The sequence below is a fragment of the Grammomys surdaster genome, unplaced genomic scaffold (genome assembly GCF_004785775.1).
Source record: "Grammomys surdaster isolate TR1022 unplaced genomic scaffold, NIH_TR_1.0 61, whole genome shotgun sequence".
Lineage (NCBI taxonomy): Eukaryota > Metazoa > Chordata > Mammalia > Rodentia > Muridae > Grammomys > Grammomys surdaster.
The window spans coordinates 20249018-20271606 of record NW_021604563.1 but is presented as its reverse complement, the minus strand read 5'-3'; the positions used below and the strand labels follow the sequence as shown (position 1 = coordinate 20271606).

General features: G+C 38.8%; 1 protein-coding gene across 1 annotated transcript in view; it reads right to left on the bottom strand.

The window, feature by feature from the left end:
• Brwd3 (bromodomain and WD repeat domain containing 3) overlaps positions 1-13774 on the bottom strand; it is a 92899-nt gene extending 79125 nt beyond the window's left edge. Inside the window, exons 1-6 of the mRNA XM_028780923.1 lie at positions 13527-13774; positions 13336-13394; positions 13104-13133; positions 12646-12705; positions 4897-5047; positions 4375-4473 (exon numbers count right to left, since the gene is read on the bottom strand). Of these exons, the coding sequence (XP_028636756.1) occupies positions 4375-4473; positions 4897-5047; positions 12646-12705; positions 13104-13133; positions 13336-13394; positions 13527-13557 (430 nt within the window). The 5' untranslated portion in view covers positions 13558-13774. The remainder of the gene's footprint in view (positions 1-4374; positions 4474-4896; positions 5048-12645; positions 12706-13103; positions 13134-13335; positions 13395-13526) is intronic.
• Positions 13775-22589: the final 8815 nt, after the last annotated feature.

Genomic DNA, 22589 nt, shown 5'->3' with positions numbered 1-22589 from the left:
GAAGGAAGGAAGGAAGGAAGGAAGGAAGGAAGGAAGGAAGGAAGGAAGGAAGAAAAAAGATACAAAAACCTGAATGCAGTGTACTTTAATTCAAATGACATTCTAACTAAAGCAAAGATATAATCACAGAAGAGATAATTCTTTGTTTTCGGGGCTTGTGAGACACATATATAGAAAGTGATGGAAACATTATATCCTTTATTATTCTGGAAGTAACACTAATGCACACATTTGTCAAAATTCAGTATACTAGTCAGCTTAAAAGGGAGAATTTTATTATGCATCATTGTACCTTAACCTGTTTGACTTTAAAAATAGCCAGGCCTTTTACCAAATCTGGGCTCTGATCTCATCTACATAGAAAACCTAGGCTGGAGAAGACAGCAAACTAATAGGCCAGGCTAGCCTAGAGCAAAACAGTGTCTCAGAATCAAAATATTAAAGAGAGCTTCTGACATAGCTCAGTGGCAGAGAGTTTACCTAATATGTATTAGGCCCTAGCTTCATTTCTGAGGTACAAAATAAACAGAAGACAGATGACTGATTGATAAACTTATTCTAAAAAGTAATATAGCTGGCCATATGGCACACATCTTTAATCTCAGCACTTGGAAGTCAGAGACCAGCCTGGTCTACATACAGTTCCAGGACTGTCAGGGCTACACAGAGAACCCCCCCCCTCTCTCTCTCTCTCTCACACACACACACACACACCCACACACACACACAAAGGAATATAGCTAATTATCTATTTTGCAGTTCAGTAAGTGTATTTGGAATGATGCTGATGATGCTGATGATGATATTTGACCATGAACATGATATGGTAATAAAACCAAGATAGGAAGAAAAGGAAACTTGGGCCAATTATGACTTCACTGAATTTTGTTCAGGTTTCTATGCTGCAACGAGGGAAGCTATAACCCAGTTTCCCAGATATATTCTCTAGAAATATTTGGAATCTTTCCTTCCTTCTTTTTTTCCTTTTGCGACAGTTTTGATATAGAGCCCTGGCTAATCTAGACCTCCTTCAAATCTCTTAAACTTGCATGCATGTTTTATGTGAAACGGACTCAATTTTGTCTAAACTCCTCTCCAAATACAGGGCAGATTTTCATATTTTAAAAGGCATACCAACAATTCTGTAATTACTAAGCAATTACTGAAAGAGGAACAAACTTCCTGTAATCCTGAAAGAATATGCCCAGTTCGAAATACATTTGTAATCTCAACAATGTCATCTCAACTCTCAAGCAGAAAAAGGGCCACAAACAGTTTAAGGCCAAACTGGGCCAGAAAGCGATATTTCTCAAAAACTTAAGCGACAATAACAAAGCAAAACGAAGAAGTGTCAGGTCTGAGACTTAGAAGTGGAACAGTTACCTATAGTACGGGAAGCATTAAGTTACATCAAGACCACAAAAAGAAAGAAAGATAAGAGTCAGCCAATCATGACACAAGCCAGTGATTACCACACTAGGAAAGCTAAAGAGGATGATAAATTGAGGGCTGGCCTGGGCTACACAATAAGATCTTATCTCATTAAAGGAAGGAAGGAAGGAAGGAAGGAAGGAGGGAGGGAGGGAAGGAAGGAAGGAGGGAGGGAGGGAGGGAGGGAGGGAGGGAGGGAGGGAGGAAGGAAGGAAAGAAGACACCTAGGCTTAGTGGCACCTGCCTTTATTCCCAATACCTGAGAAGCAGAGGAATGTGGGATCTCTGTCTACATAGGGAGTTTCACTCATCAGAGCTAGATAGTGAGAACCTGTCTCCAAATAAACAAAATGAAAAAATGACTTTTGAAAAGGAGGCTAGCAGCGAGAGTAGGGGAATGTAAAAGGAGAAAGAACAGTGAAGGAGAGAGAAATAGAACAAAGTATAATGGTGGCCTGGATGTAAGAAAATCACTTAGCTAACGTAAACTCTTTTTGGATTTTCAAGATAGAACTCTGTGTATCCCTGGCTATCCTGGAACATCCTCTGTATAAACCAGGCTGGCCTCAAACTCACAAAGATCTTCCTGCCTCTGCCTCCTAACTTCTGGGATTAGACGCAAGCACCACCACCACTACCAGCAGCAGCAGCAAAATTTAACTAAAAAAAGGAATTTAGACGGGTGGTGGCACAGGCCTTTAATCCCAGCACTTGGGAGGCAGAGGCAGGCGGATTTCTGAGTTGGAGGCCAGCCTGGTCTACAGAGTGAGTTCTAGGACAGCCAGGGCTACACAGAGAAACCCTGTCTCGAAAAACCAAAAAAAAAAAAAAAAAAAGGAATTTAAAGCCTGGCACAGTGTCATACACCTCCAATCCTAGCACTCCAAATGGAGAGGTAGGAAGATCTCTGTGGACTACATATACTTTTGAACGTAAGTAAATTCATGAGGGGAAAAAATCTTTTCTCAAGTCAATAAATTAGAAATAAAAATTCTAGTATATAAACTATCCCTGACAAAGTGAAAAAAAAAAAGACTATTAGCAAAATGAGCCTAGTAAGACCTAACTAGGTAACATGAAGGCTCTAAGAAAGTACTGTTAGCAATGTACTCCTAAGTATTCAGTTTCTCTTACTAAGCTTTATGTTTAATCCTTTAAAATAATCTCTACCCTCAATTTATTTAACCTCTGAATGTTAGTAAGTTCTATTAATTTTTTGTATATAATAGTATTCCTTTTGAGAATTTTTTTTCATAAACCAGGAATAGAAGCATATGTCTGTAGTCCCAACATTTGGAGAGGTGGAAACAAAAGATTACCATGCGGACATCCTGAGCACGAGAGACCTTGACTTAAAAAGCCAACAAGACATCAACAAGCTGGTAAACACTTTCAATCCCAATACTTGGAAGGGAAAGGCAGGCCAATCTCTGTAATCTGTGAGTAGGAGGCCAGTCAGGATACATAGTGAGACCTTGTCTCTAAAAATTTTTAATCGCCAACAACAAAGTGTTCCTATCTTTTGATTTGAAATTTATCCATTCAAGATTGAGGTCACAGTGTGCAAGCACTAGGAACTACAGATAATATATAATTTTTGTATGGAAGTAGAATGACATTCCAGCGCCTTGGTTTTATAAGCACTTTGGAAAGGTTAGCTTTAATCAAAATGGTTTAGACCTAGATCTATCATCTTGGCAGCCACTAACAACTAGTAATTCTGCAAAATTATTTGACCAGAGAATCTAGGGACATGTGAATTTCAGTAAACTAGAACTAGGAATAGTGATATTTTGCCTTAAAAAATAGATCAAGGTGTAGTCGTCGATGTCTTTAAATCCAAGACTCAAGCAGCAAATAAGAGGACTGCCTGCTTAAGCAGTGAATTCTAATCCAGTATGGGAAACAGGAAGACTGTGTCACAAAACAACAAAAAGTAAATAGAAAGATGACTGATATAAAATACATAACATAATTATAAACTTGGCAATGAAAAATAAACAGAACATACATTTCTTTCCTTCTGAAAGCTATCTTTAAGCAATTTCCTATGAAGTTTTTGTGGAAACTCAATACAGAGACATGGAAACAGAAAACCACATGGCTTCAACTCCTTGTGCTGTCTGTTCAAAAATGTTTGTGAGGCAGGGTGTGGTAGTAAAGCACAGTATTTGTGAAGTGGGAGCAGAAGTCATCAGGGGTTCAGGATCATCCCCTACTACAGTGGATTGGAGGCCAGCAGAAATGAGGTCCTGGCTCAAAAAGGAACCAAGTTTCTGCTAAGGAAGAAATGAAATGGACCAAATAAATCATCTCTTATAAAAATGAGGATTAAGTTTGTTTTAAGGAGAAAATGGCTTTAAAAATATAGCCTTGAGGCCCATAAGGTTACTCAGTGTCTAAGGACACCTGAAGCCAAACCTGCTGACCTGAGTGTGATTCCTGAGATCCAGACGGTAGAAGAAAAGTCTCCAAGTTGTATTCTACCTCCACACTTGTGCAGTTGCACGTATACATACACAACCACACTAAATAAATAAATAAATGTCATTTTTAAAAGTATATTGTCTCATTAAGAACTAAGCTAGAGAGGCTAGAAAGATAACTCAGTGGTTAAAAAGCAATTGCTCTTCTAGAGGACCTGAAATCAGTTCCCAACACCCATTTTGGGTGGCTCCCAAATGCTTGTAGCTCCCCCTTAGCAGAATCCAACACTCACTTTGGGCCTGCCTACAGCTCTTGTAAGTATACAGTATATACAGTATACACATGCACAAAGATACACCTATACAAACATACACAAATCAATCTTCAGAAATTGTACTCTAAGTATTTAGACAGTGCATTTATACTTCAAATTCAATTCCAGTGCCTACTTTTGGCCATCAAATGAGTCCAAGAATGAATCAAGAATATGCTTCTAACTTGCATGCTATTACTTACCCACATTTGGAGGTTTCACATAATTTACAGGTAGTTCTGGGGGTCTGCCTCTGTGGAGAGCTGCAAAAGCAGACCCATTCCATAGTGTACTCTTACAGTCTATATAAAAAGACCAAAAGTTATGCAAGGAAATAAAACAGTTTTTCTAGTACTTGACACAAAAGAACTTCATTTTACACATTTAGAAATTTACTTGTACACTTAGAAAATCATTAAAAATCAGCAAGTTAATAAATCTAAAACAGCCAGGCAGTGGTGATTAAAGGTACATGCTTTTAATCCCAGCACTTTGGAGGCAGAGGCAGGCGGATTTGAGTTAGACGGCATCTACAGAGTGAGTACCAGGACAACCAGGGCTACACAGAGAAACTCTGTCTCAAAAAAATAAATAAATAAATAAATAAACAAACAAATAATAAAAAAACAAAGTATTTTTTAAATGCATGTGAATATTCATTTGAAACTACATTGATCTTTGAATCTTCCTCTGTAACAGTGTTACATATCTAAAAAAAATCTTACCTTTGGCATCCCGTAATAGAGACTGCCGACCGACACCTAGTAATGTCTGTACCCCAGGAACACTCTGAGGGATCTCCTTATCTAATAAAGGGCCAATCCTCTCACAAATTTTAAGGAGGTAGTCTGGAGGAATGTGTGCATTGGCTGCCACCTAAATAAAATAAATAGAACACAGGAAAAAAAAAGCATACTTAGTTTAAGGTACCAACTTATCCTATCATAAAGCAAAGTATTTTATAATATGAAATCACAAAAATTGAAATTAAATAAATTGCCAGGGAGTAATGGGATACGCTTTTATTCCCAGCATGCAGGAGGCAGAGGCAGACGGATCTATGAGTTCAAGACTAGCCTGATCTATAGAATAAGTTCCAAGACAGCAAAACTACACAGAGAAACCCTGTCTCAAAAAACTAAACTAAAAAAAGGGAGAAAATTAAAATTTACATATTTAATTAATACTTGAACCAATTTTAACAGACACAACACAGCTGGAAAGATGGCTCAGCACATAATATATCTGCAGAGGGCCCAAGTTTAGTTCCCCCATCAGGTATTTTACAACTACCTGCAATACCAGAAAGACTATCACCTCCTCTGTCTTTCAGGTACACGCATATACAGATAGTTAAGAATAATAAAAAATATGTCTTAAAAAAGAAACAGACACAAAGTAAGCAGAGCATATTTAAATCTTGTGACAACATTTACACAGGACAGGCCTCTCTCTGTTCTACAGACCTTTACTAAATCATACAACTCAATTTTATATAAGACGTGGTATAAAACAGACAGCCTAATCGTGCCAATAATAAAAAAAAATGATAAATAAGTAAACTCTCTGATTTCATTTACTCAGTGCTGAGAATTAACTGCTTAAGAAATCTGAGGTAGAGGCAGGCAGATGTCTGTTCTTTTGAGTCCAGGCCAGCTAAGGATGCATAGTGAGATCTTGTCTTAAAGAGAAGAATCTGAGCTATTAGAACACAGGAAGGTGTCACATGCCTAAAATTCCAGGACTTGGAGCCTGAAGCAAGAGAATTACCAGTAGTTTAAAACCAACAAGCACCACATACTGTGTTGCAGACCAACCTGAGCTTCAGGCTAACCTGAGCTATACAAAGCAAGGCTCTTTCTCAAAAGAAAACACAAAGGAAAAAATTCTCTCAAGGGCCCCAACACATATATAACAGACCATGGCCGGATCTGGACTCAGTGAAAGAAGACACACCTAACCCTCTAGAGACTTGAGGCCCCAGGGACTGTGGAGGGCTGATGGGGTGGGGTAGGAAGGTCAGGACAACCTCTTGAAGATGGGGAGGGAAGAGGAGGTATGGGATGTGGAATAGTCTGAGGGTGGACCGGAAGGTGGATAAAGTCTGGACTGTAAGAAAAGATTAAATAATAATAAAAAAAAGATCTAGATTCTATACAGAATAAGAGTTACTTATACCAACTAACTACTCACCAAGTTGTTCCCTTAGTACTAACAATACATGTATATGTGTACAATAAAGCAGAATGGTTTTCCCTATACAATGTTAGTTTCTTTAAAAGGGATACTCTAATTCATGTTCTTATGCAAACCATATTACAGATAACCAAGTCCTAAAGTCAAACATTCTGGTAACTTAGTCTCTTTCTTGTCTTCTCTTTTTTGTTTTATTTTCTTTTTGTTTTTCAAGGGTTTCTCTGTATAGCCTTACCCATTCTGGAAATCACTATGTTGACCAGGCTGGCCTCGAACTCACAGACATCCACCTGACTCTGCCTCCCTCATTCTGGGATTAAAAGCATACCACCACCAGAAGCTGGAGAAATGGCTATGTTAGAGAGATGGCTCAGCAGTTAAAAGTACTGCCTGCTCTTCCCGAGGACCTGAGTTCAATTCCCAGTACCCACATGGTGGCTCACAAAAGCATCTGCAACCCCAGGCCCAGGGAATTAAATGCCCTCTTCAGGGCTTCTCAGGTACCAGGCACACATGTGCTACACAGACAAGCATGCAAAGAAAGCACTTATATACATAAAATGTGTCGTATGCTTTGCTTGCTGCCCTATTCCTAGCATTCAGAAAAGTGCCCTGCATGAACTACGGCCAGGTAAATACTAAATAAATCAGCCAATGAATAAATGAGCAAGGATATTTATAAAGTCTAACTAAAATCAATATGATAAGTGTTCCTAGAATACTTCATATTCTCAGAGTGATTTGTTTGATTAGTATAACAAAGTCAAAGAATTAAAAATCTTTATTCAAAATTCTAGGAAGATAAGCAATTCTATTAAGGTTAATATTTAGAAGTTATTGCCTGCAAATAAATTTTTCTAATCTTTGGTTGAGGAGAAAACCACTAAAAAGAACAGTAAAAAAAAGAAGCAAAAAATAAAGTATTTATCTCTAGAAGTAAGAACTGTGTCTCATAAATAAGTGTTCTCTAATTAATCTTTTAGATTTACTTAAAAGTCAAGATTGAATAAAAAAACTCACATTGTAAATCTCTCGGCAACTTTATAGAAACAAAAGTGTCTGGTTTTCAGACAATTATGCAAAATATATTAACTGAATATAAAAGGGGGGAATAGTTGTACAGAAATGAAAAGAGCAGCAGGTCCTTCTTTAGTCAGAACAGTTTTTGTTTGTTTTTCCAGACAGGGCTTCTCTGTGTAACAACCCTGACTGTCCTGGAACTTGCTTTGTAGACCAGATCCACCTGTCTCTGCCCCCCTAAGTGCTGGGATTAAAAGTGCCGCCACCATGTCTGGCTACACAAGGCAGAGTGGACTGCAAGAAGTTCAGACTTCCTACAACTCTGCTTTCTGAAAGTTAATCAGTATTAATCGCCTTTCCTTTTCTTTCTACTGGTTTAAAGATTTCCCCAGGAAAAAGAAACCTCAAACAACCCTCCTAGGTGCAAGCATTCTCTAGCTTGCCCCACTTCAAGAAGTATTTAAGGTGCCTGAACACGTGGTTGCCTAAACCTTTAATCCCAGCACTCCAAATGCAGAGGCAGGCAGATCTTGGTGAGTTCCAGGCTAGTGTGGTCTGGTTCCCAGAGAGAGTTCCAGCACAGCCAGAGCTACAGTGAAGCACTGCCTAAAAACAACAAAGAAAAAAAGGAGGTGGGGGAGGGAGGGGAAGGAAAACTGCTAAAATGGCGAGATAAAAATCAAGAAGAGTTCAGAGGATACATCTGTCTTCTAGAAGTTGCTCAACAGAGAAGATACACCGAAGGGAGTAAACAGCATCAGCTGACAGATTAAACTCTTTTTTATGTGTATGTATGCACAAATATAGTGTTTGGAAATATATGTGAAACAATAACTTGCCTTTAAATTGCTATTTGTTACCAATAAGGTTACTAAGCAATCAGTAAACAATTACTGTAAAAAAAAACAAGCACACAAATTATTTCCTACAAGTTATGTGAAAAACATGAGGAAGATGATTTCAGGCAGGCTGGGAAATGGCTCCATGGGTAATAAACTTGCTGCACAACCATGAGGATCTCGGTTGGGATACTCAGCAGCCATGTGCAAGGCTACAAGGGCTTGGAATTCTATCCTTAAAGACAAGGACACAGGAGGATCCCTGAGGTTTACTGAGCAGCTAGTGCACTGAATAAAATAGCAGATTTGGTGAGAGATACTGTTTCAAAAATAAGGTGTATCCAGTGGCTATAAGCATTACACTTTTTTTTTTACATGTATGAGATTATCAAAATGTATAAAAGAGATTCTATTTAAAATAATAAAGAATGCTGACACTGGGAGCAATAGTCTTTCCCAGGGAAGAGCACACCAATCGTCTATGCAATACCAAATTATCAGTCCTGAAAATACACAGAAGTCTTACTGTGGTGCTTACTAAGACAAAAAAAAGCACAAAGCAACTGAGGAAAATACTCCTTCAACTCCTGGCCTCCACATGTACAGAAAGCACACATGAATTCATACACTCACAGGAATATTCACACACATATTCCCCACACACCTCATAAATTCATATTTATGGGGGAAGATGACTCCAAGACAAACATTTTGTGAGTGGAATTCATGAAATCTAAATTCTTACCTCCCTGTCATCCACTCTCTTCCCTTACAATACCAGCTGACTTGTACTGCCATACCAGTTTTTTTTCTCAAAGAAACTACCAGAACAATCTTAATCACTGAATTATGTTTCCTACAACCAAATCTAGGTAAGTGCTAACTTGTTTCTGTGAGCAACAATGTGTATGTGGCACTAGTAAAGTCAATAGGAACTGTGGCTTCCAGAGACTGCCTGCTTTGCCGTAGTATCTTTAGTATTATGTCACTGCAGGGCATTGAGTTTGAGGAGCACATGTTTTATGTTTCACATGCTTCATTCTTCCTAACTATGACTTATGACTGTGGGTCACAGTGCAGTTTTGAATTCACACGTTTAATTTAAATTGCATCCACACTTAAACATGCAATAACTATGCTACCAGCACTCAAACATTTGTCTTCTATTCAAGCAGCTAATTTAAGCTATTGTTAGCAATTAGACAAAAGCTCAGTAAGGTAAGAAAAGAATATAGGTATGTCTGGAATGCTAATATATTGTTTTAAAGTAGTTGTTATGAATCAGATGACAATATGAAAATACTCTTACAAGGGCTAGGACTGTGGCGCAGTCATAGTGCTTGCCTTGTGGGTATGATGCACATGGTTCAATCTGTAATACTGCCAAAAACTTCTTAAAGCCTGAATATTTTGTACAAAGACTCTTAGAATGATAAAAAGTATCTTCATAAATGCACCTACTCTTTTTAAAGACAATAATGATCATATTCTCTCCATTGAACATATTAACTTTGATAAATTTATTTCAATATTAACATAATATATTTTGCATATTAAACAAGGGTAACACAATCCATGCCATTCTAATACAATTGCTACATAGTGCTTTCAATTCCATGAGTGAAAAATGGTAACAAGGGAGACACAGAAAAAGAACAAAAGAGTCCATAATATAAAAAGTCACGTGAAAAAGCAAGGGTGCACCATTGTATTATATATATATAGTAAAACATAAGAAAAAAATCTTCTGCATATAAAAACTTGAAATGTATAAGACAGGTTAAGAATGTAGTTTATACACAAGACCCTTAGTTCCATCGTGTGTGTGTGTGTATGTGTGTGTGTGTGTGTGTGTGTGTGTGTGTGTATGAAAATGTAGCCAAGCACATGGTGGCATGAGTTTGAAGCTCCCGGAGTATCACAAATTCTACACAGAAAATTAAAAATTAAAAATTTAAAGCTAGCCTTGAATAGGTTATAAAACCTTGTATAATAATATCAACCCAATAAATAAGTAAATAAATAAATACCCATAAAGTACATCATACCTATAATCCCAGCATTTCTCAGGTTGAAGCAGGAGGCTGTTTTGAGCTTAAGGCAAGCCTGGACTACATAATGAGCTCCAGGTCAGCTTACACAATAGTATGAGACAAAATATACACCAAAGAGTAAAATCAAGTCCATATAAATGGATAAGTGTATTAACAATAATTAAAAAATAACTGTTAAGGATTAAGTAAGCCTTACTGCTAATTTAAAAAGTCTATTTAAATCAAGTCAAGACTATTATGACATATTAAAATTATTTTAAAACTATAAACCCTCACACTGTCATTAGATGTTGTTGGCATTAGACATTAGTACAAACTTCTGGAGCGTGATCTTCAATATGGGACAAAAACTAGAAAACTGATGAGCTACTTTGACCTTAGTCATAAAGTCCTGGAGACTTTTGAAGAAGATGGCAGCAGAAAAAGATCCCCTAATTATGCAAGAATATTAGTGAAAAGGTAAAAGTAACTCAAATGACCAATTGGAAATTGAAGACAAATCATACTACCTAAAACACAACTAATTGTTTTTCTTACCATTACTATGATGGCTATTCAAAGAACACTAGTTATGCAAAAATATAATACTGTCAGAAAAATATAAAGCAAAAAATGGACACTGATTATAATTGTGTAAAGATTTACCTTTACTGTTTAAGAAAATGACTAGTAAACCACCTTTTAAACTGTGTAGTGAGGAGACAATTTTTAATTAGTGGATTTTCTATCAAGTTTGTTTTTTATATATAGTTTTAAGTTACCTTTTGCCATTTGCTTAAAAATGATCTACCTGCACACACTGGAAAGGGAAAAAAAATAAACAAAAATATTGTCCATACAACCAGATATTAAAATTATATTCAAACATGTATCAGTAGTTCAGTACTAAAACATATATTCGCGAATAGTTCAAATTTGCCTGCTGTAGTACAAGTTGGACTTACGTCTAACAACAACAGAAAGAAAAACAACAAAACTTTGGGCTGAAAATTAAAAGTAGTAACAGGTATTCAAAAATAATTTGTACCCAGCTGAGAAATTATTACGATTAACTATACTGGTGGTGGCATTCACTCTTATTACAATAAAACCATTTTTGGATTTGCAAGTCATGAGGAAAAAGGTCAGTAGCTTCTGTCATACTTAATGTGGCTTCACTCTTATATAATACACAAAGTTTTCAAAATGAATATCACAGCAATTTAATTGTTTTCTATTGAAAAACTTTCAATAATTTTCTTTTTTATTTAGTCTACCTTATTCTACGACTCTTCCAACTTTTTATCCACTTTATGTGGTTTTCCTCATTTGGATCTTATTTGGAGAAAAGAGAATTTAGCTGAATTTAGGTTTCATTATCATTCCTTTTATTATCATACAACTCTCTATTTGTGGCTAAGAGAAGAATCTCTTTTCCCACATATAAAAGATTATCTTTTTGTCTCAGTGCAGAGCAGAAAGTGCACTTACATTGTGAATTATATTTGCAGGAGAAACAAGAGTCAGTCCAAGACTTAACTAAAGTATATTCTATTTTTTTAAAAAATGCCCATTGTTGTCTCCTAATCCCAAAATCCTGTTCACCTATTCCCAAAAGGTCAAAATACATAGTTCTTATTTAGGGAAAAAGTATTTGTACAAATGCAATTTACTGATGAATTAATTAGCTATTTTCTAAGATTGGAAATATATAACAATGTTTTTATTCAGTAATCCATTATCTAAAGATGGCAAATCTTGGAATTCACTCAGTAGTCCTTAGTATTTTTATTTGTGTAGTTTTCCTCACTTATGAGTCAGTTCCCCTTCTGAGTCCCTTCTCCCCTCCCCTCTAAAAAGAAAAAAAGAGAAAGAAAGAAAAAGGAGAAAAAAGAGAGAGGGAGAGAGAGCTAGGGAGAAAAAAAAAAAAACACCCAAGCCTGGCCTCAGTTCCCGTATTTCAAGCCAGGACCAACCAGAAACCAGTTTTCTTCCACTAATCCGGAACTCCGGGCTGTTACCAACGCTGTCATTGGCCAGCGTCAGTCCTTGGTACGTGCCCCAAGATAACCCCCTGGTTTCTGTCCCTTATCCCCCTACAATGGGCCTTCTCTGATGTTTGTAACACAGTCATAATGCACAACACAGCACCTCTGAAAGCCAACTCAGAGTCTTCAAAGTTTTGGGGTGAAAATAAGCAAGGCTAGAGGAGGGCAAGGTACCCTTTCCGACACGCTGGGAGGGGGAAGGGGCAGTCCTTCCAACACCGAACAGCAGCAGGCTCGGGGAGCTCTAAGGGCTGAAGGGCCAGGGGCGGGTTGGGGGCACAAGGTGGGGAGAGAGTGGAGAAAGAGTTGGGCTAAGTTGAAACGAAAAGTTTACTAACCAGATCCTCGAAGCTTCTTCGGTGCTCTTTCCCTTCCCAGTCTAAGCGGCGAGGAATCAGCTGGGGGCCAGAGGAAAAGAAAGGGGGGAGAGTGAAGGAAAAGCCTCTGCTCCCCATCAGCAGCACCCAGCCTGGAGCCTAGTCCTAGACCCTTTAGCATTTTCATCTCTCCAGTCCCGACAGCTACTGCCGCGGTGCTGGGGGTGGGGGGTGGGGGGCAGGCCAAAGGGAAGGAAATCCTGAAAAAACACCTCCCGCTGGAATAAAAGGCAGCGAGTTTAGACCCCTGCGTTGTCCGCCCCTTCTAAGCAAAGAACCCAGTTCACCCCAAGTGACAACAGCCCCAAGTGTCCAGCTCGAAGGCTCCTCCGGGCCCCTACCCTCGGCCCCTGACCTACCTTACCCTTCCTCCAGGTTCTCCCCAGCCCTCCCCACCTCTCCCCCAAAGGGGTCCATACCTGATGCTCTTCGAGCTCTTGCACTAGCACCTGGGGAAGACGGACACACGGATGTGAGGAACAGATTGGGGCGCCAACCCATTCCTCCCTCCCCACTTCCAACACAGCCGCTGACTGTAGGAGTAATCGCGGCCGGCCTTTCCCTCACCCTCCAACCGCACTGCTCACCCGGTGCCTCAATTTCCCCAATGGGACCATTCCCCAACACTCCCAGATATCCTTTCCCTCTCACCTGAGCGGATTTGTTACAGGGTCCGGACTGCAAGAACCTTGCGATCAGGTAATACAGCTCTAAAGAAGGGATGGGGGTGGGGGGAGACGTTGAGAGAGAGGCAAGGAAGAGAGATACAAGCTTTTTTTAAAAAATTCTGACAGCAGTCGCGCAAAGCCCCCATCCCTTTAGCCCTCGGCTCAGCTACCCACCGGCTTCGATCTGGGTAGGTGCCGCCGCCATCCTTTTCCCGAGGGGTTTTGGGGGCTTCGCTCCGGAGGGCTGGCGGGGGCGGGTGGGGGCGCTGCCTCTATTGTGGTGAAGCCCCCATGCTTGGGAGTCCCGCCGCTTCCGCCGCACTCTTCGTCCCAGTTTCGGTCTCTCTCGGATTCATCGCATCACGTTTCGACCCATAGATATTCTAGCCCAAGAGCTGAGGAGGCGGAGGAGGAAGGAGAGCAAGAGAGAAGGAGAGGGAGGAGCTGAAGTCGGCGAAAGGTAGGCGGGGAAAGGGGTGGAGTCATAGAGAGAGGTGGGGGGGGTACCGGAGGGAGCAGCTTGCAGAGCTCCAGGCTGGCCGCCAGAGGCACTAAGGCGGCCGCCTCGTTCCAGCCGCTTAAGCCGGCCTGGGGTTGCCTAGTTACTACCCAGAGAACAAGGAAGAGGTTCTAAACACAGGCAGACGCTCTGGCAACCTTTGTCAAACTCTGTGGTGGCGTTGGCGTCCCACAGCTCGGGAGTTGCTTACCCTTCCTGTAAGGGCAGTCGGACCCTTTCCGGTGAGGGAACTTTTCTCCAGAAGTATCAAGTGAAACTTGCGAGGGACTAACTTGATCTAGCTTACCTTGGGTCACCGAAAGGATTTGGTTTGTTTATTCTTTCTCTACCCCAAGAAAAAGTCGCTGGCTACTGAAAGGGTTTGTTTCCAAAGGAGAAACAGTATGCCAAATGAAAGTTCTGGGCTTATCTGATGACTGGAATAATATTCTTGTAGAAAACTACTTAAATATCCCCCTCGATTCTGATAAACGTTGTGTGAGAAGTTTAGATTTTAACCACGAGGCCGTTTCCCCTTTCTGAAATGGTCAACAAACTGTATCTTCTCCATTCCTGTAGGATAAGTTGGAACTCTTGTTTTGAAATTCTGCCCAAAAATTTTAAAGTTTTTAACTATTCATTGAAATTTGGATAGAAATGATAGTTTGGTTTGTCTTTGAAGTGTTATTCTCTGACATGCTTTCACTATGTATCTATACAAGGCTCTCCTGGAATTTAGTGTCCATCTTCCTGCCTCAGCTTCCCCGGTGTTCACGTGGCAGGCATGAGTTTACTTCAGTTTACAAAGTCTTTTTCCACTGCTTTGAGACTACAATTGTTTTAATGTATAACTTTAAGTTTTAGCACAGCGCTGACTTGTTTTGTTGGATAGGTAAATCTTCAGTGATCAAAGTATTTGTATAATAATTGACAGCTTGAGTAAACTGGCTCACTTCCCCAATTTCTCTTAACATCCTTTCTCAGGATGTTACTTTGAACAGAATTCGTAGAAGCAAAACCTGATGGGGAACAAATACTATTTGAATTGTATACATTATTGAGTTGAAATACTCAAACTTGAACGTTTACATAAATGTATAGTGGGAGTTTGGTTTTCTGATTCAGGGAGCTCAGCCATTACCACACTGGGAATAGAATTCAATTAAGTAAACATAAACTTAGCATAGCCTTATAACTCTTTCTGCCCATTTCTTTTGTTCAGTAATTAATAACAACACAAGATAAGTGTAAAATGCTATGCTTATCTTTGGTATAATCAGTATTAGAAAGAAAGAAGTAGATGAAAGAAATATAAAACCTCGAAATCATTTTAAGGTGCTTACTGAAATAGTAATTTTTATATTCAACATAATAGAATTAACAGCTAACCTTTAACAAGCCATCACAACATATTTTACCTTCCATAACTCATTTAATCCTTATAGTGACCTTGGAGATAGTTTATATTTTTCTCTGTCATACCAATATTAAAAATGACTACTATATGACTAAAGAGCACTTACATACTGATGTCTTTCTTATGTGTAAATGATAATAAATAATATTCACCATGTTTACTAACACATTTCTGTAGAAGTCATGTGAAAATATCTCTGTTGTGTTCAAAAGGCTGTGACATTATTATCCCAGCGATCACTAAGCTGTAAATTTGGATGCAATTAAGAGAAAAAACTCCACACATTTACAGAAATTTAAGGTAAGAAATTACTTTGTACAAAATTACATTTATTTTTGATTGATTGATTGATATATTGATTGATTGATTGATTGTGTATATGAAGGGGCAGAGTCACCTGGCCTCAAGGTAAATAATTATGTTAACTGGAATTTGAAGTGGTAAGGGATTAAGAGTAAAGAAAATACAGATTTATCTCCTGTGGTCTGATATACTTATAATCCCAATACTAGGGTGCTGAGGCAGAAGTGTCTTTAGTTCAAAACTGGACTGGGATACATGGCTAATTCAAAGCTGGCTTGAGAAACAGTGAGACCCTGCTTAGAGAGATAACGGGAACTGGAAGGAGCACTCCATTAGTTTCAGACACAGACTACCCGATGCATACTTCAGAAACTTCAGGAAGCAAAATGCACTGTATTGATTCTAGCATCCTCTGTTGACAAAGCAAACTGCTGAAAGGAAAAATAACTTAAAGCCCAAATCCATTTCCACAAAAACAGTCAGGAAGGGTAAATTTTGGAGATGATAATTAAGGAACTGATGATCTAGCAGGAATTTTCTGTGAGAAGGAAGGTTTTTAAATGTATGTGTTCCCACAAAAAAGTAGTCACTTTCTAGAACTAATACTAATTAAACAGTTTGAAGGAATTTAGAACACAGAATCACCAGTCTTAACCTGTGCCCATGCCCATTTTTGTTTCTCTCTCTCTCTCTCTCTCTCTCTCTCTCTCTCTCTCTCTCTCTCTCTGTGTGTGTGTGTGTGTGTGTGTGTGTGTGTGTGTGTGTGTGTGTACATATGTGGAGGTCAGAAGACAGCATTTGGGAGATGCTTTTCTCCCCTCCATTATGTGGGTCCCAAGACTGAATACAGATTGTCAGGCTTGGCAGCAAGTGCCTTTACCCACTACTGAGCCATGTTGCTGTCTTTCTTTGATTTTTTTTCAAAGTTTTGATTAGGAAAGGAAGCAAGTTTTCATCTGTTACAGGAAAACAAAATGGACTTAAGTAGAAAAAAAACAGAAATGTTGCCAGGCACAGTGGTGTGTTCTTATAATCCTAGCACTTGAAAGTTTGAGGCAGGAGGATTAAGAGTTCAGCATCATCTTCGGCTACAGAGTACTTTTGAGACCAATCTGCCTACTTGAAAATATCCCAGGAAAAGAAAGAAGGAAAAGAAAAAGAAGACAGTTGGCAAGTGGCTTGGTGGGTAAAGGTGCCTGCCACCAAGCCTGACAACTTGAGGTCAGTCCCCAGAGCCTACCTGGTGCCGGAGAGAACTGACTCTCTCAAGGTGATCTCTGACATCTACATTCTTGCCCTGGCATGCACTTCCACCCACACACAAACACACTACATAAGTATAAAAATGTTAATAAAAATGTTTACTTGGTAGCTGCCTTAGCTTCCTGGGCTACCATAACAACTTCTAATCCAGAGGGCTTAAGAAAGCAGTGGGTTGTTTTTTTTACACATGAAAGCTAGAAATGTAAAATCGGCCTTTGGCAGGGTTTGTGCTCCCTCTAAATGCTCTGTAAAAGAATCCTTTTTACCTTTTTCTAGCTTCTGATGGATCCTTGGAATGCTTTGGTTTGTTGATAGCATAATTCCATTATCTTTCTCCATGTTCAGATAACCTTTGTACATGTGGGACCCTGAGTCAAATCTTACTGTATTGTGCATATACATGATTCTAGGGACCCACCCAGGATCTTCCACATTTTGGGCATGCACTCTACCACTTAACGTGTTTTGTTATGACGACAGGAGTCATTAAATTTCAGGCCCACCCTGAATCTAGAATGATCTCATCTTGATGCCTTAATTATATCTACAAAGACCCTATTTCCAAGTAAGGTACTGTGGTTAGAACATGAACATATTTCTAAGGGGATGCAATTCACTGAACTAGCCATTACTTTATTATCGTTTTTATTTTTTAAATAAATCTTATTTGCCATTATTGCATGCATGTACGGAAATGCATGCTTGATATGTTGCTGTCAGAGGACAACTTTATGACATTGGTTCTCTCCTTCTACTTTTATGTGGGTTCCAGGGATTGAACATATTGTCTTTTTAAAAATCACATTCCAGGACGATTAAGAGTATCTATAGCAAAACTTGACAGCCTGTGGTGGATCCTCAGATCCACAGAGTAGGAGAGAACTGACTCCTGTAAGTTGGCCTCTGATTTCAACACATGTGCTGTAGTATGTGCTGGTAGGAGTACACATCCAAAGACAGTAAATAAACTGTAAACAGATTTAAAATCACATTGGATGAGCCAAGGATATGGCTCAGTTGGTAAACTTCTTGGTTAGAATAGAGGATAATTTCTCAAATTTAAAAGTCAGTTAAAGGGATAATCATAAGTTTGAACAAGGAAAGCAAAGTATTAATTATTGATCTAAAGCAACGGTTATCCACTGTGGGTTGTGTGATCCCTTTGGAGGGTGTCACATATCAAATATATAGCAACAATATAATGTTATGGTTGGGGGAGGGGGGTCACCACAACATCAGGCACTGTATTAAAGGGTCACAGCATTAGGAAGGTTGACAGCTAACAGAGATTATGAACTCTGAAAACCAAAGTAATAATGAAAACAAAAGAGAAAAAATGGAAGGAGGCTCTCAGGCAAAAAATAGACAGCATTATATTCACCAACATATGCGCATATATATAATGGAAGTGCTAGAAAGAGGAGTAAGAGGAAATATTTTGAATATACAGTATAACAATGTTGGAACCCTATGTTTCAAAGTAAACATACACACAGGAAGCTCAGTGAAGTCCAAATATAAACATTTAGTAGTGTCCACTAACATATTGAAAATGGAAAACAACTGAGTCATCACTAATAAAAGAAAGTTAAGATATGATTTCTTATTAAAAACAATGGAGACCAGAGACAATCAGATAGCATAGTCATTGTAACCGAAGAAGGAAGGCATCACACAAGAATCCTATGTTTAGTAAAGCTAACTTTGAAGACAAAGGTGAAACCAGATGTTTCCCCAATAAATAGCAAAGAGAACAATTTGTTGTTAGCATAACCACATTACAAGAAAGACTTAAGGAAGTTATTTTTCCAGCTGAAAACCAGCAGAATCTAGAGAGCATTATAGTTCTGTCCCTTAATCGGGAGTAAATTCCAGCACCTCCACTGGATACCTAAAACCAATTCTAATATCTTCTTATCCAGGGATGCATAATTCTGGTTTTTTGGGGTTTTGTTTTTATATTTTGAAACAAAGTCTTCTTGTGTAGCCAGGCTCAAACATTCAGTCACTCTGCTTCCACCTTCTGAGTACTAGAATTACAGGCATTTTCACTTTGAGATACAAATTTAATGTCCTGTAGTAAAAGGGCTTACCACCCACCATAGCAGTATCTTTTTCAGTATCTTTTCAGTCCAAAGTATGATAGCAAAAGGAACATCGATTTCTTGAAAAAGAATACATTTTGTTCTCTTTTCTTTCTCTTACCTCCTTCTGTTTCAGCACTGGGAGTTAAATCTAAATCGAAGCTCCTCCAAATACTAGGGAAGTCCTCTAGTATTGATCTACATTTCTGTTTTGTTGTTGTTGTTGTTTTGTTTTTGTTTCATTGTTTGATACAAGCTCTCAGTAAGTTGCTCAGGCAGGCATTGAACTATCAGGGATGTTTGTTTGTTAGTTTGTTTGTTTGAGAAAGGGTCTCAAGTATCCCATGCTGGTCTTGAACTCACTATATACCTGAAGGTGACCTTGAACATCCATTTATTTGCTAAATGCTGAGGAGACAGACAGGCTTGTATCATCACCACACCTGGGGGAGCTTTGGAATTTCAGTCTTCTGCCTCTGTAGAAGCTGAGATTAGAAGCTTGCACCAACAGGCCTTATGCATTCTTTATTTGTATTTATTGAAATGTAAAGGCCAAAGGACAATTTTACAGTGTAGATTCTCTCCTTCCACCTTGTGGATTCCAAGCATCACACTCAGGTGGAACAGTGGTGGTGCAATATTAATCCCAGCACTTAGGAGGGAGCACTGAGGCAGGTAGATCTCTGAGTTTTAGCCCAACCTAGTGTACATAGTGAGTTCCAGGACAGCAATGGCTACCCAGAGAAACCCTGTCTCAAAAAAACGGATCAAATTCAGGTGAGGCTTGTACAGCAAGAGTTTTACTCACCAAGCAGTCTCATCAGCCATAGTAAACAGATTTAAGGGTTCTGCTTCTTTTAACAATGGAATATTAGAAGCCAGGCAGTGGTGGCAGTGGTGGTGTATGCCTTTAATCCCAGCACTTGGGAGGCAGAGGCAGGTAGATTTCTAAGTTCGAGGCCAGCCTGGTCTACAGAGTGAGTTCCAGGACAGCCAGGGCTACACAGAGACACCCTGTCTTGAAAAACCAAAAAAATAAAAAAAAACAACAAAAAAACCCCAAAAAAACAAAAGAACAATGGAATATTATGGGCTGGAGAGATGGCTCAGTGGTTAAGAACAGTGACTGCTCTTCCAGAGGTCCTGAGTTCAATTTCCAGCAACCACATGGTGGCTCACAACCATCTGCAGTGGGGTCTGATGCCCTCTTCTACTGTGTCTGAAGAGAGCAATGGTGAACTCATACACATTAAATAAATAAATAAATAAATAAATATGAAAACAATGGCATATTACCCCCCAAAGAAGAACAAAATTGCATTACTTTCAAGGAAACAAATGTAACTAGAGAAAGAAAGCATCCTGTTAAGCAAAATGTGCCAGACACAGAGAGACAAATATTATGTTCCCTCTTGTGAATACTCTAGATTACACACATGCACATCTATATATGTGTATACATATGTCATGAAAGTAAAGGTGGGACTGTGGACAAAATGATGAGGAAAGAATATGAATAAACCACATGATATCCGCGCATGAAAGTCTTTGTAATGAAAGCTACTGTTTTGTGCAGCAACTATGCACAAATGCAAAAACAAAGAAATAAATAAAAGGCAGGGCCTTGTAGAAGAAGGCCAAAGAGGGCATGATCTCAAAGAAGGTACTGGAACTCAAGACATTTCCTTCCACTATCTTTGCTTCCTAGTCTGGTGGAGGTGAACAGAGGTGAACAAAGTTCTTCTGTCGTGCACTCATTTCAGTGCTACCAGGGGCTCATATCCATGGAACTAAGCAGCCATGCACTAAAAACTCTCAAAGCCTGAACCAATGTAAACCCATTCTTTGAATTGTTTTATTTTATACGTTTTTTACAGAAACCAAAAACATATCAACACAAAACAATTTGTCAAATTCACCATCATTTCTAATCAATACTTCCAAAAAACTAGTTTACAGAGGGCTCTTCATCAAGCTAATAACAGGTGTCTATGAAAAACCTGTAGTTGATACCATCGTTAATTGGGAAAATCTGAAGGCTACCCGCTTATAATCAGGAGGTCTGATTTAAGGTACAGTTTCTTCTCTTTCTTTCAGACAGGGTCTTATGGAGGTCAGACTGGCCTCAAACTCCCTGTGCAGCCAAGAGTGACTTAGGCCTTTTCATCCTCCAGTTTCCACTTCCCAATGGCTCGGATTAGTAGTATGTACCAGCACACATGGTTTATTTGGGCCCTGTGCGGGGGTGGGGGGACGCATAAAAGCAAGAGTCTTGTGAAAACGTAGGCAAGTACTCAGTAAGCTGAGTGAGCTACATCTGCAGCCCTTCACTCACCATTTGTGTTCATTGTCTTCCCAGAGGTCTTATGTGTTTAAATAGGTTTTAAAAAGAGGAAACCAAATCTGATGTGGAGAGGAAAGAGTATCTCTTTCTTTAAAATTCATGCACTTATGTAGCAAAAATCTTCATGAACTCATGAAAAACTTATTAGAGCAAATGAATGCGCAGAGCAATACATGAAACGTGACCAAGAAAGTACTTATAATTCTGTTCCCAAACAGTATAAAGATTTTGAAATGAAAACTATTGTAATTTGTAGTATCATCAAAAAGAATAAAATACTTAGGAATATGTTTTACAAAATAAATGTAGTACTAGTGCAATTAAAACTGTAAAGGAGCCTGCTGCTGGTGATGGTGCACTCCTCTAATCCCAGCACTCAGGAGGCAGAGGCAGGAGGATCTCTGTGAGTTCAAGGCCAGCCTGGTCTACAGAGCGAGTTCCAGGACAACCAGGGCTAGAAAGAGAAACCCTGCCCCCCCCCAAAAAAAATTAAAAATAAATTTTAAAAATTTAAAAATTAAAAAGAGAGAGAAAGAAAATTGTAAGTCACTATTGGATGTAATGAAAGAACACCTAAAGAAATAAAAAGCCGTTCCATGTCCATGGTTTGAAAGACATAGTAGTAAAACCTGATCTACACTGCATAAAATATGTAGCCAAATACTGGCGGGAATTTTGGCAGAAACTACATGATTCATACAAGGAGCCCAGAATAGCCAGAGCATCTTGGAAAGAAGGATAATTTAGGAAGGTTCACACTTCCCATGCTCAAGCCTTACTAACTAAAAGCAATTATCAGGAGGAGTCTGTGTTACTGACATAAAAATAGTCATACACATCAATGGAATACAATTGAGAATTCAGAAATAAGCCTGCAGCTCTGTTATCCATTGTCGACACTGGTACCTAGACAATACGAAAAAAGAAAGAAAATATCCTTTCAACAAGTACTGGGACAAATGGATATTCACATGAAGAAAATCAGTTTAGACTACTATAATGCAATACTATATACAGAAATTGACTCAATTTTTCCAAGCCCTAAAGGTTAAAACGATACAATTTTTGAAGAAAACATAAATGCCAATGTTTGTTACCTTATATTAGACATTATTTTTGTTACGACACCTACAATACACTAGCGAAAGCAGATAAATTAAGATTTGTCAGATTGAAACATTTATCTACATCAAACAACATTAAGAAAATTGTGGCCATTAATCAAGCAGCTTTATACTGCTAATCAGAAAGAACACTCTAAAATCATGAGACAAAATAAATCCTTTCACCCTTTGGGAAAAAAGGAGAAGGAAGGAAGGGAGGGAGG